At 41.3% G+C, this 14664-nt stretch overlaps 2 protein-coding genes across 3 annotated transcripts; both read right to left on the bottom strand.

Moving 5' to 3' along the window:
- Positions 1–680: 680 nt before the first annotated feature.
- Positions 681–7845, bottom strand: tmem44 (transmembrane protein 44). 2 transcript variants are annotated; one of them, XM_079157278.1, is made up of 10 exons: positions 7639–7845; positions 7428–7554; positions 7255–7345; positions 6821–6981; positions 6416–6502; positions 6126–6296; positions 5572–5733; positions 5202–5270; positions 4955–5121; positions 681–2272 (listed from the first exon to the last, which is right to left on the bottom strand). In XM_079157278.1, the coding sequence occupies exons 1-9, from the start codon at positions 7821–7823 to the stop codon at positions 4963–4965; spliced, it is 1212 nt and encodes a 403-aa protein (XP_079013404.1). In that variant the 5' UTR covers positions 7824–7845; the 3' UTR covers positions 681–2272; positions 4955–4962. The 2 variants fall into 2 exon arrangements, with proteins under 2 accessions (XP_079013404.1, XP_079013403.1); XM_079157277.1 differs by having other exon boundaries at positions 4984–5121.
- Positions 7846–8572: 727 nt separating this feature from the next.
- Positions 8573–13935, bottom strand: lsg1 (large 60S subunit nuclear export GTPase 1). The gene is made up of 14 exons (XM_079158460.1): positions 13685–13935; positions 13354–13480; positions 12785–12905; positions 12606–12692; positions 12331–12417; positions 12161–12221; positions 11655–11831; positions 11012–11440; positions 10810–10911; positions 10561–10704; positions 10153–10276; positions 9978–10057; positions 9319–9498; positions 8573–9201 (listed from the first exon to the last, which is right to left on the bottom strand). The coding sequence occupies exons 1-14, from the start codon at positions 13790–13792 to the stop codon at positions 9022–9024; spliced, it is 2007 nt and encodes a 668-aa protein (XP_079014586.1). The 5' UTR covers positions 13793–13935; the 3' UTR covers positions 8573–9021.
- Between the last annotated feature and the right edge of the window lie 729 nt (positions 13936–14664).

Here is a 14664-nt window from a genome sequence, read left to right as displayed (position 1 = left end):
CTCACAAGTATATAATCCTTTATTCAGAGTTATTCAGTAATGACTAGATATTCACTAGTCAGCGTTTTGTTTCTGATTAGTTCATTCACTGCAACTATTCAGGATTTTGTGTTGCTCCTGAAACAATCCCCCCCCCATGCAAGGTGAACAAAAGGTCCTGCAGGCTCAAATTATCCAGCGTCTTCCATGTCTGCTGCATTGGAGCGATCACTGACGCACGGGCCAAGAAAAACAAAAAGCCCCATTCCCCACTGCTGCTTCAGATGTGCTAATCCATGCTCTTCATGACTTCTGCAAACAGAATTCCACCTTTTTATAATGGGACACACAGTTTGTTTTCCTTTGGCCCAGTCTCAGAAGGGACAGACATGAGGCCCAGAGATGGAGCAATGCTAGCTCAGCAATTATCACATCAGACGGCTTTCACAGAGTAAAAACGTCTTTTTTTTCAAATTTAGTTTATTGGATGTGTTTGGAAATACAGATGTAAAAACAGCAACTTGTGTCTATTGTCAACAGAATAAGTTATCAGGTATAATAAACCAAATGTATGAATCTATTACAACAATGAAAGCCCTCAGTAAAGTTGAGGAGACATGTTATGCAATTTGAACTCCAGTTAAACAGCCACTATATATGTGTGTAATGATTGATCTTACTCAGCATCTCAGATTTCAGGCCTCTTTACTAAGCTATACACATGGGATACATTCCTATCTATAACAGCAACACTAGAGCAGCAGGAAGCACTGCATGGCTTTTCATTGTCGGTTGATTAATCACATCGCGAATGTATTAAAGACAAAACAGTTACAGAATTATAAATACATGTGAAGCACTGACTGAATAAAGGATTTCAAAAGTATTTCCACTATCAGTAGGGCTAGACAATACCGTTGAAAACACAATTAATAGGGATTTCATAACAAGACAAATGTATATAAAACCACACACAATATAATCAAACAGGTGTTGAAAGCATGTGAATATTTTTCCCAGTGGCACGCAATAGATAACTAACTCTTAAAAAACGCCCTCTCAAAATCATTTATGTAATCATTAACAGAAAGTGGTAAAACAAAATGATCAGATCATATCTCCATATCATGTCGGTGATATCCAATAAACAATATAATTGAATTATCTCCCAGCCCGGACCATGATGTCATGTTTACACCCCAAACAAGGTGTTAAGGGACATTAATTTCTACGGCCGATAACAGCAATTGCTTTGCTACACTTCATTAGTTGTTTCCCAGTCATTTATCTTAAAGGGATATTGACTTGAGGAAATGTAACAGGGAGGAGTAAAATGGGCTCCATAACTTTGCTCTAATCAGAGTATTGTTCCGTTATCAGGTTCTAGGAAGTCCCTTCAGTTAAAAATGCCCTGCTCTGTTGCTCCAGCATCATCGTCTAAAGCCCCCCGAGCAGGCAGATGGACAAGAGGTCTGAGGGATGATGGAGAGGACGGAGGAGCCCTGGCCGTCTAGTCTGGTGCTTATCTGCGCAGCGGGGCTTTTTCCAGTCCAGCCCTGATAACCCGAGGTCGACTAGCAAAATACAGGATATGACCCAATAACCCTGCAAGGCAGCAGGGTCGCAATATTGTTTTATTAGGGGAGGTCTTTTTCTGTAAACAGTCTCAGATCTCAGTGGCTTTGATGAATGCGGTCAGAGTTTTGACAACCGCTGTAGTTGCCTCTGTTCACTGAAAAACAGTCATAAATTAAAGTCGTAAATTAGAGATTTCCATTTTGTTCCCTTTGGCAGCCCCCATAACTATAAGCAGTATTTGCAGGTGTGTCAGTGGGGCATAGGCACAATCAGAATTGTGTTACCGAATTCGGCAGTAGATAATGACATTTATTGGAATGAAAATCTTTGATTTTATTACTTTGGACAAAGCAGCACATTGCAACATTCAATCAAAATATCAGCAATTTTCACCATAACTTTACCAACAACGTTGAGGTGATGAGAAAGATGATGTTAGCTAAACTGTAAAGTAAAACAAGACCGATAACAGTTCGGTGTTTACACTTTTTATTTCCCCTGATATTAATGCACCATGATGTGTATCACATTATTAATTAAGATTTACATTTGTTTGTCATTTTGCCAAGTTTACAGAAGAGAGTCCAAACATGGCACAGGTGCAGATGTTATCGAGTTTGGGGTTTGTTGGCTACTCTTGCGGTGGAAATTTATCCCCCTCCTGTTGTTTTGCAGTTGGTTCAATCCACTGGGAATTTGCCTCTTCAAAATCCCACTGGAAAATATGGACAGGTTAAGATATTATTATAGATACAGAATAACAGCCGAAGGATTATCATGTCATATTTTACAATTTATACACGAGTCACCATAGCTTACTAACCATCCCTGTAGACACTAAGACCTGTTTCTGGGTATACAACCAATGTGTCATAGTGGTTGCTGTTTGCGCAAACTGTTTCCGTAGCAGAGCAAATACCCTTCATCAAGCCCTTTTTCTCCAAAAACAGGAATATTTGTTGTTAGGCCCTGATCCTCATCCCATTTAACACTGTTTTTTTCAATGCGAGATCCTGAAATGTAATACTTTTTTTATGACTCATGTTGTGTAACAGACTCAGCTAAATGTCGAGAATGCAACACACACACACACACACACACACACACAGAGTTAAGTCCTGGCCAGCAGACATCACACAACAGACCATAAACGTATCCCAAAATAGCAGAGGGTAACACTGGCCCCTTATAGACAAGGCAAGCATTCTGCACAACTTCCTAGGCAGACAGGCCCAGCCCTGGTATTTAATCAAAGATCCTTTACTGGAGAACAATTAGGCCACAAGGCAAATCTCAAACAATTCCAACCCCGGCTGTACCCCTCAGTACATACAACCCCCCCCCCCTCTCTTCACCTCAGTGAAGAGCCGGCACTCAGCAGAAATGTGCAAGAAACACACAGCACAATAGACAATTCAAGCTGCTGGCTGCATTGACTGCCCAGTGTATGCAGGCAGCACACTCCAAAATGCTGCAGTGTGGTTTTATCATGATCAGCAATTATGGCGATATGAAAAGCAGACATTTAAATTCATGTTATATGTATATCTAAAAATTGTTCACTAGCACTGATCTCTTCCTCTCTGTCCTCAGCTTGCTTTGAAACATTTTACAGTTGGGTAACCTCTGCGTTCAATGTAGTGGAAAGGTTTTGCAACCCAATAAAAATTAAGTTTTCAAAGAGCAGTCTGTGAATTTGAGATTAAACATTAGACACTGTGTTAAACCATCTTTCCATTGAATCACCAAGTAAACAGCGTCTGTTAATTCTAACTAGCATGGGGGGGGGGGGGCTGGCAGGGAGGGACCAATCTATGAATTTACCTGCCGTCTTTGTTTCGACAAAGAGTTCAGACTAAAAAAAGACTAAAATCGTTGCTGCCCCCAAAACACAGAATATTTGGAAGCTCCAGTGCTCGGGGCAAACAAACCTCCACGAACCAACAAGAGTTGAGATTAGATTAAATTGAAGAGTATTCACTCAGCCAGATCAAATTGTATGCTTTACCACATACAACTTGTACGCGCAGTACATTTTGAACACTTTGTTTGAGCCCCCTTACTTCTCTATAACACCAACTGTAATAAGGGCATTCAAGTCATTTGCCTTTTCCTGTTTGTTCAACAGTATCAAGTGGCAATTGTTTGTGCTCACACCATTCGCCCTTGTTTCTTGGATTAAATGACACCCTCCATAGCTTGACTTTCTACAGCGGAACATGAAGGGAGTTTCTCTTGTGGCTGTGAGCGCCTGAAAAGGAACAGCTTGTAATTTCACTCTCTGTGCAAACTCAAACTGTGCCTTTTTAGAGAGGGGAGTTTATATAAAATGTGAGCTGCCCTCAAAAAAATGATTGCTTTTTTGCTGCGTAGCCAATATTTAATTCTGCGCACAATTGTACACTGCAGAGTGAAGCCACGTATCACTTTACTTCAAATCACCAGTTAAGAAACAAATCATGCTTCTCACAAATATTCTCACCATACACTTTTACCCACAAACCACGTGCACACACACACACACACACACGGGTCTCTCTATAGAGTACGACTCATCAATCCTAAAATAGTATGATGACAAGAACCTCCAACAACTGTCTGACTTACTTCCCTCGAGGTCACATGTGAAAAGCACAAATCTCGGTGTGCAGCAGATCAAACTGCTGACCTGTCTTGACTGTTACTTCTTCTTGTGACTTCCTCAGAGGCTGCTCATTATAACCTCTAAAATGTATATGTGAGGCATTAAAGGTGGCATTATACATCTAGTAAAGTAGATGGAAAGAAGAACACACAGTGCCGTTTCAACCCTTTAAGTAGGTCAATTGCAGTGTCTCGACTGTAACCTCTGCATGAACTTCCGTGCTGTGCAGGGAAAACACGTTACATAAGCCCATATAAAAAGATAATCAATTCAAGCAGTTCACGAAAGGTGATATTGCACAATTTAACAGCGGTCATCCACCCTGTTATATTCATTCAGTTACACAGTAGTCATGAAACACACATTATGTCAACATGCTGTCGCCACCTAGTGGTAGGCCCACTGTGAGAAATACACACAGCTTTATTTATTGACAGGCTCGAGTCTGAGATCATTGTTCACCACTGCAAAACAGACAAGATATTCCTAAATATGGTTATGATTGCAGGAAAAAAAATGCAACAGTGTACATTTGAGACTTAGAGGTTGTTACTTACTAAACATTAAATTAGAAGAGTTAATAGGGTTGTTGACTTAAACCCCCCCCAAAAAAGAACCATTTCTTGTGCAGTTGCTGACTACATTATCGGTGTAAGTATTTTGCATTGAATCTATGAAGGAAGCATTAACTTTGGATCTCTGCTCGGACTGTTTAGCTTACTGAAGTTTGAAAGAAGAGGTCATACTGCTCACCAACGGGGCTAAACAGGCCTCCAACCCACCTCCAGGTCAGAGCTGACTAGTGAAGAGTCACAGGATGTATCTGAGGAGCAGAAACTGTCGACTGTGATCACTCGCACCGGCTGGTTGAGAGACCGGTCCTCCACCTCCTCCTTGGACATCACCTCCTTAAGGCATATCTGCAAAAGAAAAACAGGATGACCAATGAGAAAATATAATGAGAGTATGCAGTCTGTTCCACCACAGATTCTTCACTTACTTTCCCCGCAGGTTGAACTGTGACATCCATATAACCACCCATCTCAGTCATCTTCTGGATATTTTTTGTCTTTGAATAAAAGGTTGAATAGAATTATGATCAAACCCAAACTGAAAAAGCATCATTCCCATTCATTCTACGAAAATGACTCAAACCTTGCAGAGGAATGCCTGCATTCTGTTACTTTAAGCACATTTAAAGAGACGCATCCTGGTAATTTAATGAGTGAAATACGGTCAATGTTAATATAAAACAGTTGGTTAGTTGTTACTTTATTTACTCAGAAAGTTTGTTGAGATAATGATTCCTGTACAATTTCTAGGGTTAAGAAAAACCAATAGGACCACAAACGCCAAGTATCAAACCGTACTTTTGTCCCTGCTGACGAATAAGCTTGCCGTTTTCTTTGTCTCTTCATGACAGCATTATCCTCAGTGAGGATGAGGGAGCCAAGTAAAAGGCTCTCTTTGTCTGGAGAAAAAACAGTAAGCTTCTGCGTGGCTCCTCTCCTCCACCAGTGGACGACAAGAATCTGAAGACGTTGGATTAAAGGTCGACACCTGGCTGAAAGTCGATACAATTCACATACAGTCAAGCAATTCAAGACATCATTTAATCTACTTGTACAGGTTATTTCCCTGAGGTCCAACATTGTAGGCAGTATAGTGAAGTCCTTCGCTTGCATTTTGTATTGATGACTTTTGGGTTTCTGCTTGTGTTGCTCGTTCTCTTTCTGTTACATCATGGTGTCTACCGCTGTTGCTTAAACAGTTACCAGAGAGAGTTCAGAACTTGGTGAATCTGAATCATTGTTGTGAATGCTACCATGAACCACCTACAGTTCTGTGGTTAAAAGGTTTGGTGTGAAGCCCTGAGCCTGACGGAGTGAGTAAGATGCGGTCACTTTTTGCCATATAAGGATACAAGAAGGTCCATGATGACACAGCATATTGCTGACAGCAGCCACGGCATGACTCTTAAAAGAAACCTAAACTGAGTGTCGTAGAGGAGTATGGCAGCAGCGTAGAGGGCACCAGACAGCGAGCACAGCAGTCCAGAGAATATGTAGGCCCAGGTCAACATCTGCCCTCTGTACTAAAAGGGAGAAAATAAATGTAATTTATTTAAAAAGGATTGAACACTGGGAACTACTTTGGGAAAGCAATAAGTGTCAGATCTGACACCAAAACACTCATGTACTGTTTGTCACTTACTGCTCTGCAGAGAGCAGGGAACCTGGAGGTACAGGCGATGACACAGGACAGCAGGCCAAGTACGTAACCCAGGACTTCAGTGTTGTCCTGTTAGAAGAACACTTTTAAAGTTGTTATAATGTCTGATACAACACGAGGAGGTAAGTCTAAATAGACCAAGTTGAAGAACATGAACATCGATCCACACTGCCGGAATTGAAGATGCTGTGAAATACACTACGGAGTATTTAAAGCTGCAGAGCGCCACATGAATGTGAGAAAAGTCTAGATGTACAAACAAATTCCACCTGTCACTACACACGGAATGTAAATGCATTTGTCCGTGGAACTACACTAAGTCATACAATTAAAATGACTACACAATTAAAATGACTACAACTAGCTACAGCGGTGGTGTTTGCTCACTTGGAGGGTGGCATGCAGCAGTCTCCTCCTGCCAATGAGAGGCCTCACTGCTGGGAAATGGGTCACCTTGGATTGCAAAAAGCCTCCCGCAACTACCATCAGTACACACACGGCAAGGAGGTGCTGCCTCCTCCGCCCTCTCGTCATCCTCAGCCTCTTGCCTGAGAATGCGATAGAACAAACACACACACACGCACACGCACACGCACACCTTTGCAGTTGGACACAGTTAACACATCCTCTATTCATGCCTTTGGTTATCTGTAGAGCGTCTCTGATACGTTGCTTACTGTTTTGCCTAAAGGGTTTTTCCAGTTGGATGCTACTACTAAAAACACCTTCTCCACTTTGTTTGAACAAGGTACAGTTGGTAGATTGAGAAGGATAAGGTTTGCATTAATGTTATTGAGATATGGCGTTTTTTCTATACATACCTGCCTTTGAGTTCCAGTACAGGAGCACATGGCAGCAGCAAGAAATAAAACTAACAGCATCCATAGCAGCAGCAAAAGCACCCATCAAAACCTACAGAGCAGGAAGCAGAGATGACTTATTATTGTATACAATTTGATTTTTATAAAAGTGCCATGATTAAAAACTATGTTACCTGAATATGCAGCTGTCTGGACAGAATGGCTCCTATTGTGCTGCACACGTTACCGAGGAAGCTGTAGAGGAAAGAGATGGTTCCTCCTGGATTTTCTCCTCGAAATGTGCACCTCTGATACACGAAGCTTAAAGAGGTGATACGGGTTTATTGTTAAAACGTTTTTTATTTTTATATTACTGGAACTAATGCTGATTTAAGACAGACTTACAGAAAGCATGACAGGAGTAAAAACAGCGCGGATAGAAGGCTGAGACCGATGGGGACGCAACGTTTGTCTGCGTTATGAGAGAGGCAGGTAGTGACCGAATCGACGCAAAATTCATCCAAACCGAAGGGAAAGGTGTTGAGATTTCCTCTTGTCTGACCCTCCAGGGTCAACGTACGTCCCCCCATGTCAATTGCGAATAGGCTTACATTTCGTTGTGCTCGAACAAACTAATCCATGCAGCACCTGTGCAGCCGTCAGACTCCCTAAAGTCATGATGGAAGCACCTGCATGTTGTAGGGAGGAGCTCACCTGTGACGCCTTATATGGAGCACTCGATGTTGCGGGAAGAAAGCTCTAGAAGTCTCAGTTTTGAAGGCTAAATTGAAACTAATGCGTCCATGCTTTGTTTGATCATTTAGTTGGAGATCAACCTCAAAGTCGAGCTTCCATAGACATTTATATGCAATGTTATGCAATCGATATAGCTCCGATAATAAATCAAGTCAACTTTGATATGCTGGCCTGGGAGCAAAACCCCCTTATACAGAAAGGTTTAAACAAAAATCAACAACAGGACAACATTCAGATCAAATCTATATGTTGACCTCTTATTTTTCCGTAATCTTCTGCACATCTTCAGATTTCATGGGTTTAGGTGAATTCAACCTTTTACTTTCATTTAATTAAATTCTGATATCAAAATATTGATTAATGTAAATGTTAAGTCAATGAAACTGCAGCAAATTAAACTTTTTTTTAGAGATGAATCTCTACATTAATACATACGCCCCTAGGTATTAACAATAGTTTGAATATGTAATTTACATTTTCCAAACATTTTCCAATACAGATTATTTTCCTTTACTACTTTGTATTGTGTTGCATTAACCGATGATACCTGGTGGAAATGGAGTAAAGAAAGGATGCACCGACATGAAAACAAACAATTTATTTTATAATACAGCTTTGTGACATTAATCACATCTTTTATGACTAAAAGCAGTATCAAACAATCATTTCTCCGGGTAATTTAGACTTTGTGATGCGTCCTTCATAATACAAGTAAATAAAGTGATGTTCAATGTCTTATAAAATTCACACCCTCTGGGTGTTTAATCAATTTCCGAACACTGTGGTGAGATCTGATGTACAACCGGTGGTCCAGTTGATGGAATGCATTGCGTCAATATGATCTTCTAACCAGAGCAGTATATATATATGACATATTATGCACCTCATTTGTTAATACTGAGACAGCCAAAAATGTCTGTACTCACAAGATTAAAGGGACGATATCTACCTACGGATACTACTCAGCATTAATTCCTCTGAAATCACATGTGTACATTCCATAATTGAAATTGCTTTGATTTCAAATCTTCGTCAGGCCTCCAGGTGCCTGTTAAGACGGCGTACTTTCTCCTTCTTGTTCTTGTTGCCGTGTTTTTTCCAGGGTTTTCCCTCCACCACCTCTGAACCAGGTTTTCCTGGGCCGACGGGTCCGCTGCCTGGCTTGTAGCCCATAACAGACTGAACCCCCTTGGAGAGCGCCCGCACATTCTCCTGAAGATTGAGATCCCATCAATACTCAAGCATTTCATTCCACATATTTGTATATTCTATGACAACCACTATTAAGGCATTTGTCTTACGAATAAGAAAACAACATATTTATAGTACCTGATGGAAGAAGTTCTTGTCAACCACATTTTCAATTCTCCTGATTTTGTTTGGTTTGTTTGTTGTTGTGGAAGAGGAGAGGTCACAGCAGTCTGAGTCCATTTTCAGGAAGCTGTTGTGCTGCGGCTGGAAGTCCTGAGCGTTGATATGTGGAGGAGGATGGCAGTACAGAAGCTTTCCCTGTAAGGAGTCAACATTGTTAGGTTGCGTGTGTTAGGGAGAGGGTGTTCAATTCAGGACGCACATATCTTAATGCATCTTTAATCAATGATAGACAACAATTTCATTATACTCCAATGTGCAGCTACACAACCAAAGATCCCTGTTGTTTTTTTAAACATAAAACAGATGCACAGAGAATTCACAAGTATCGCAGGTCATGCTACAAGTGAATTAACATACTTGTGGCAACAAGTATGTGGGAGCGAGAGCGGCGGTAAATCTATTATTATTATTATTTGTTTGAGTGTTGAGTTCAAATATCAACAATCTTCCAGAGAGTGGTGTCACATGATGACTTTAGAGACAGTCTTCACATGTTTGACACACAATGGACTGTTCCCTCGTCTTATTCAACGTTAGCTACGACAAATAAGTAAGTAAAAAAACAACAACAACATGTCGTAACGTTTCAGTTCTGACTCGGGTGTAGCACTCACAGTGACAAAATCCTTCAGGATGTATCGGGCTGATCTGGATTGATCAGGCTGGCCGTGCGATGTCATAAAGCCTCTCATGTCTAAAATAGAGGGAAACACAATAATGCACTTTATGCTGCTCTTATTCAAAAGCATTGAGTTTACTGTAGACACAATAAATAACTGTTAATCTCACATCCATAAGCCATCAGCATCTCCTCAGAGGTGGGAGGCCTGTCGGGGTCTTCATCTTCTCGTGGTCTGATGATGTTGAAGCCATAGGTGCCTTCTAAGACATGCCGAGGGATCACCTGACATATGTGATCAATCTGTTAAAGACTTAACCAAGATCCAACAAACTCTTAAAGTTAGAGGGGCTCTGAGCTTCATGAAGTCCAAACTCAAGATTCTAGGTGTACAGTTTAAAATTGATTTTGGTTATTTGAATTCATTACGGTAAATAAATCACCAGCTGATGCTGGGGGCATAGTGACAGAGGGCTGCAGTTGATCACGCTGCCATGATTAGATGTTCTGTGTCACTGACTTTAAAAAACTGCTGCAGGATTCTGCAGGTGCTTCGCCAACAGCATACAAAAGGATATATGGGAGACTGCAGGTACGTGATCTCTCATCTGGTCAATGGGAAGGATCCCAGAGCAGATCATCTCAGCTTTGGTAGAAACAAAGGAGGGCATGACCAGACCTGGGCAGTCACAGAGGCACAGGGCTGGCTCCACAAACAGAGTCTGTTATACGTGTCAAGAAAAGGCAACACAATCAATCACACATTAGGCTTTCTGATAATGACAGAATTGAATTCACATCGAGAGGTTTGAAGAGCTGTACTGTACCTGAAAGTGCTTAGTGTGTCCAGGAGTGGCTGAAACAGACACCTTCTTGTTCCTTAGAATAGTGTTGATAGTGGAACTCTTCCCCACGTTAGGATACCCAACCTGTTGAATTCATTCACAAAACCAATCAGAAGACTCATAACGGGACTTGATCACAGCATGCATTTTGCAGTCGATTGTGTCGTGTTAACGTTTCACCCACCATTCCCACTGTTAGTTGTCCTTCTTTACACCGGGGCCCGTTGTGAACAGCCTTAAACACGTCAAGCAGCTCATCCTTATGCAGCAGCCGGCTTGAGTTGTGGAAGGATGAAGCAACTCCCCCTTCTTCTTCTTCATCTCCATCATCCTCTGAGCAGGTGTGCCAGTCCTCTTCAGCCACAGTTATCTTTACCCGCTGCTCTTCGTCTGTACCACTCTCTTGTTCCTCTTCATCCTCGTCGTCGTCGTCGTCGTCGTCGTCCTCCTCCTCCTCTGCTGCCTTCATCTCCACCTCTCCAGTTGCCCCTTTTTGGATCAAGTCTTTGTCATTGTCTGGCTGTCCTCCTTCTTCTTCTTCTTCTTCTTCTTCTTCTTCTTCTTCTTCTTCTTCTTCACTCTCTCCACACTCTGGCTCCTCCACTTCCATGCCCTGTGAGAGGAGACGTTTTACACTCTGATACTGGCTTTAAAGGCAGCAGCAGCAAGTCTGAATATGCTAAAAAGGTCTACACACATTCACAAGCATTTTTCCAGAACAATCTGAAATCACAAACTGATAACATCCAGCTCCCCATGCTGCAGTAGATCTACACTTGCTCCCAAGAAATGTACACGAATATATTAACACATACATTCAAATTCACCTTTTCCTCTGCCTCCAGTCTGTCGTTCTCTGCCAGCGCAGACCAGAAAACTGCCCTCAGCCCCTGTTTCTGGAAGTATCTGGCCCACACTCGCCTCTGCTCCTTGGTCAGCAGGTCTGCCTTATTCACCAACACCATGTTAACCTTATGCTCCGACGCTTCCTTTACGTACAGTTCCTGGCGGCACACAACAGAAAAGTGTCAAATGTTTGTTCACTTGTGTACAGTATTTCTGCTGTTTTCCTCTTCTATTTAATTTGATTATTTCACTTATTTAGAAATAACTACAGTAAGTAGAGATGTTAGAAAGCTTTGAGGAAAAAACTCGAGATGAAAAACCATTCAAAAGAGAGAACAAGCAGTTTAAAGGTGACAGAAAAGATGTATGTATCCTAATGCAGGGTGGAAAAACACTGGAAGGTAAGTCACAGTTTAGTTCCATCCTCCTTAAACAGTTTATGCATCTTCCTTTTTCCACTTAAACAACTCTACCAAATGTACTTTACCAGGTCAGCACATCTGAACAGCAACGGATTTCTGCCATCAACAATCTGAACGACGATGTCACTACAGGAAAAACATGAACATTTGCATTGAGTACACAAGGAGCACACATTCCTTATTAAAGACAGGTACAAGCTGACAGCTGTATACAGCTTTTTCTTTTTCTTTTTACCTCCTCTCGATCACTCTCCACAGTTGTCTCCAGAACTCCAGGTTCCTCTCAAATGGGGTGAGGATTAACTTCTGTTCCTCTTCTAGTCTTTAAGGGGAACACTTGGAGTTAAATTGCTGACACCAATAATCTTACACTGATGTAACCATATTACAATCGCTGTTTTCAATTTTTTTTATACAACTTTTTAGACAATAAAAAACAACAACACTAATGCTTATAAGATAACCATCTTTAAAAAAAAACGGTGACTGAGAATACAGAATATTACACACTGTGCAAGCGCTCGTCTCCACTCCAAGAAGCTGTCTTTCTCTGCTAGCTGAAGCACTTCTGCACTGGTGCCTTCGTCCCATTGGGGGCTTAAAATTAGGAGAGAGGTATCACAAAAATGTAAAATGCAGGAAATACAGTACGGCCAATTCATAAAATAAACTAGATCTGTCGTACTTACCGTCTCGGAATACTGAGTAAATGCTTGTTGTCTTCATGCAGCTTCTTCAGCCTGGTTCGCTCTTCAGCTGTTATTAAGCCTGCTCTGGCCTCCGCTGGCACAAACTTGATGTTGAGTTTCTCTAAGAAAACGAAGCATGAAACAGTCAGAGACAGCAGTAGACTCAAAGGACAGAGGAGTCGTAGACAACACAGTAACATTTAAGGCTGAATACATCTGAGTGCCCTTTACCCATGAGCACAATTTATCTTTGATCCTCTAAGCTGTGAGGGTGAGGCACACGGTGACCTACCAGTTCATGTGCTCAATGACAACACTATTACATTGCAGCTGCATACAACACAGTATCAACAGGTACAACCCCAACAATGGCTGTGCAACAACCATTGTTAATTTGGTTTGCTTTCAGTTTAATATGAGGTTTACGAACAACAGCTGAGTCAGAGAATTACATGTATTGGGGCAGTGAGTACCCCTTGCCACGCTTGGTAAGTAAAAAGTGATTATTTGGCCACAGCGTACATGTACAACCGAAGAACTACACGTGAGTTAAGTGAGGTATCGCTTACCTGCAACAAACTCTGTTCCTGCCATTTCCGCAGTGGCCAGAAAGTCATCCATGGAGCTCTGTTCTGTGACTGACTGCAGGTTGAGCCGTCCCCAGTCATAGCCATCATTCAGCTCACATGTGTGGCGCTGAAAATGTGAAACAATTATCAAATAACGCCTCCATTAACAGAAAACCACACGGAACCATTTCTAACAATTTTATGATAGTATGGCAAACAAAAGTGTTCCTGTATAATTGATCTCCACAGGCGTAGCCAGTGAAATAACTGTCCTCTCCTCTATGATTTGATTAAACATGTTTAATATAAGCTAGTTGATGCCCTGACATACCCAGGTGTCGCCCCTGTCGCCCCTCTTGTTTCCTCGGCCTGCCTGGAGTCTTTCCTTGATCAGCGCTCGACCCAGTGCGCCTGATCCGCTTGCTTTCTTCTTACCCATACTTACTTCTGATGTTGACACTTCTGTTCTAATTTATATATATAAAGTATACTCCACACAAACAAACTGTAATATCGTGTATCTAAAGGGTTTAAACACGCTATATGTCACTAGCTAATGTACCCCATGTGCACAACGTTGTTGTCGTAGGAACCGGAAGTGGGAGAAACCAATCGAACCTCATATCCGGACGAATCGACCTCAACTACTTGGGGATATTGATTGATATATCTTAGTTTAGTAGTTACTAATTGTCATACTACTCCTGCATAATTACCCTCTAAACACTGAGGATAATAACTGCGCTAGTATAAGCATTTACAGTGTAGTAGCTATGGTACAGTCTACTTGCTTGTCCAGCTATCAAATGTGCCCTGAAGAAAATGGGGCACTACTAATATTTGTTCCTCACGCCTCAAGTTTTACAATAAAATACACATAAATACAGACTTCATAGATATAGCACTAAAGTAGATTGACATTAGATTAAATTCACAAATTAAAAGTTAGTAATGGCAAAATAACAAGTAATTACTCTTCCCTCGTTACACGAGATTAACAAAAGCACTTCTGATGTTAACCAAAAGATGGCAGCATAAAACAGCTTTATCAGAATGACTCTCCTAAACTCGTCCACATAACACAAAATGATGAGTAGACTTACAAAGTAAATATTTGGCAACTTTATAGTATACAGCCTATTATACACAGCTTGTGTTTTCAATGTTAAACTTACATTTAAGTGAGAAGGGAAAAGATTGTTGATGCAGATTGAGTCGGTTTCATCTCAGGAGGAGAAAACACTTCAAATTCCAGTTAAAATCGTTATTAGTTATGTTGAAGGGAAATGAGCAACACATCTTGAATCTAAC

This window comes from Pholis gunnellus (genome assembly GCF_910591455.1).
Source record: "Pholis gunnellus genome assembly, chromosome: 4".
In the NCBI taxonomy this organism is placed as follows: Eukaryota; Metazoa; Chordata; class Actinopteri; order Perciformes; family Pholidae; genus Pholis; species Pholis gunnellus.
The sequence above is the reverse complement of the archived record's forward strand: the minus strand, read 5'-3'. Positions and strand labels throughout refer to the sequence as shown.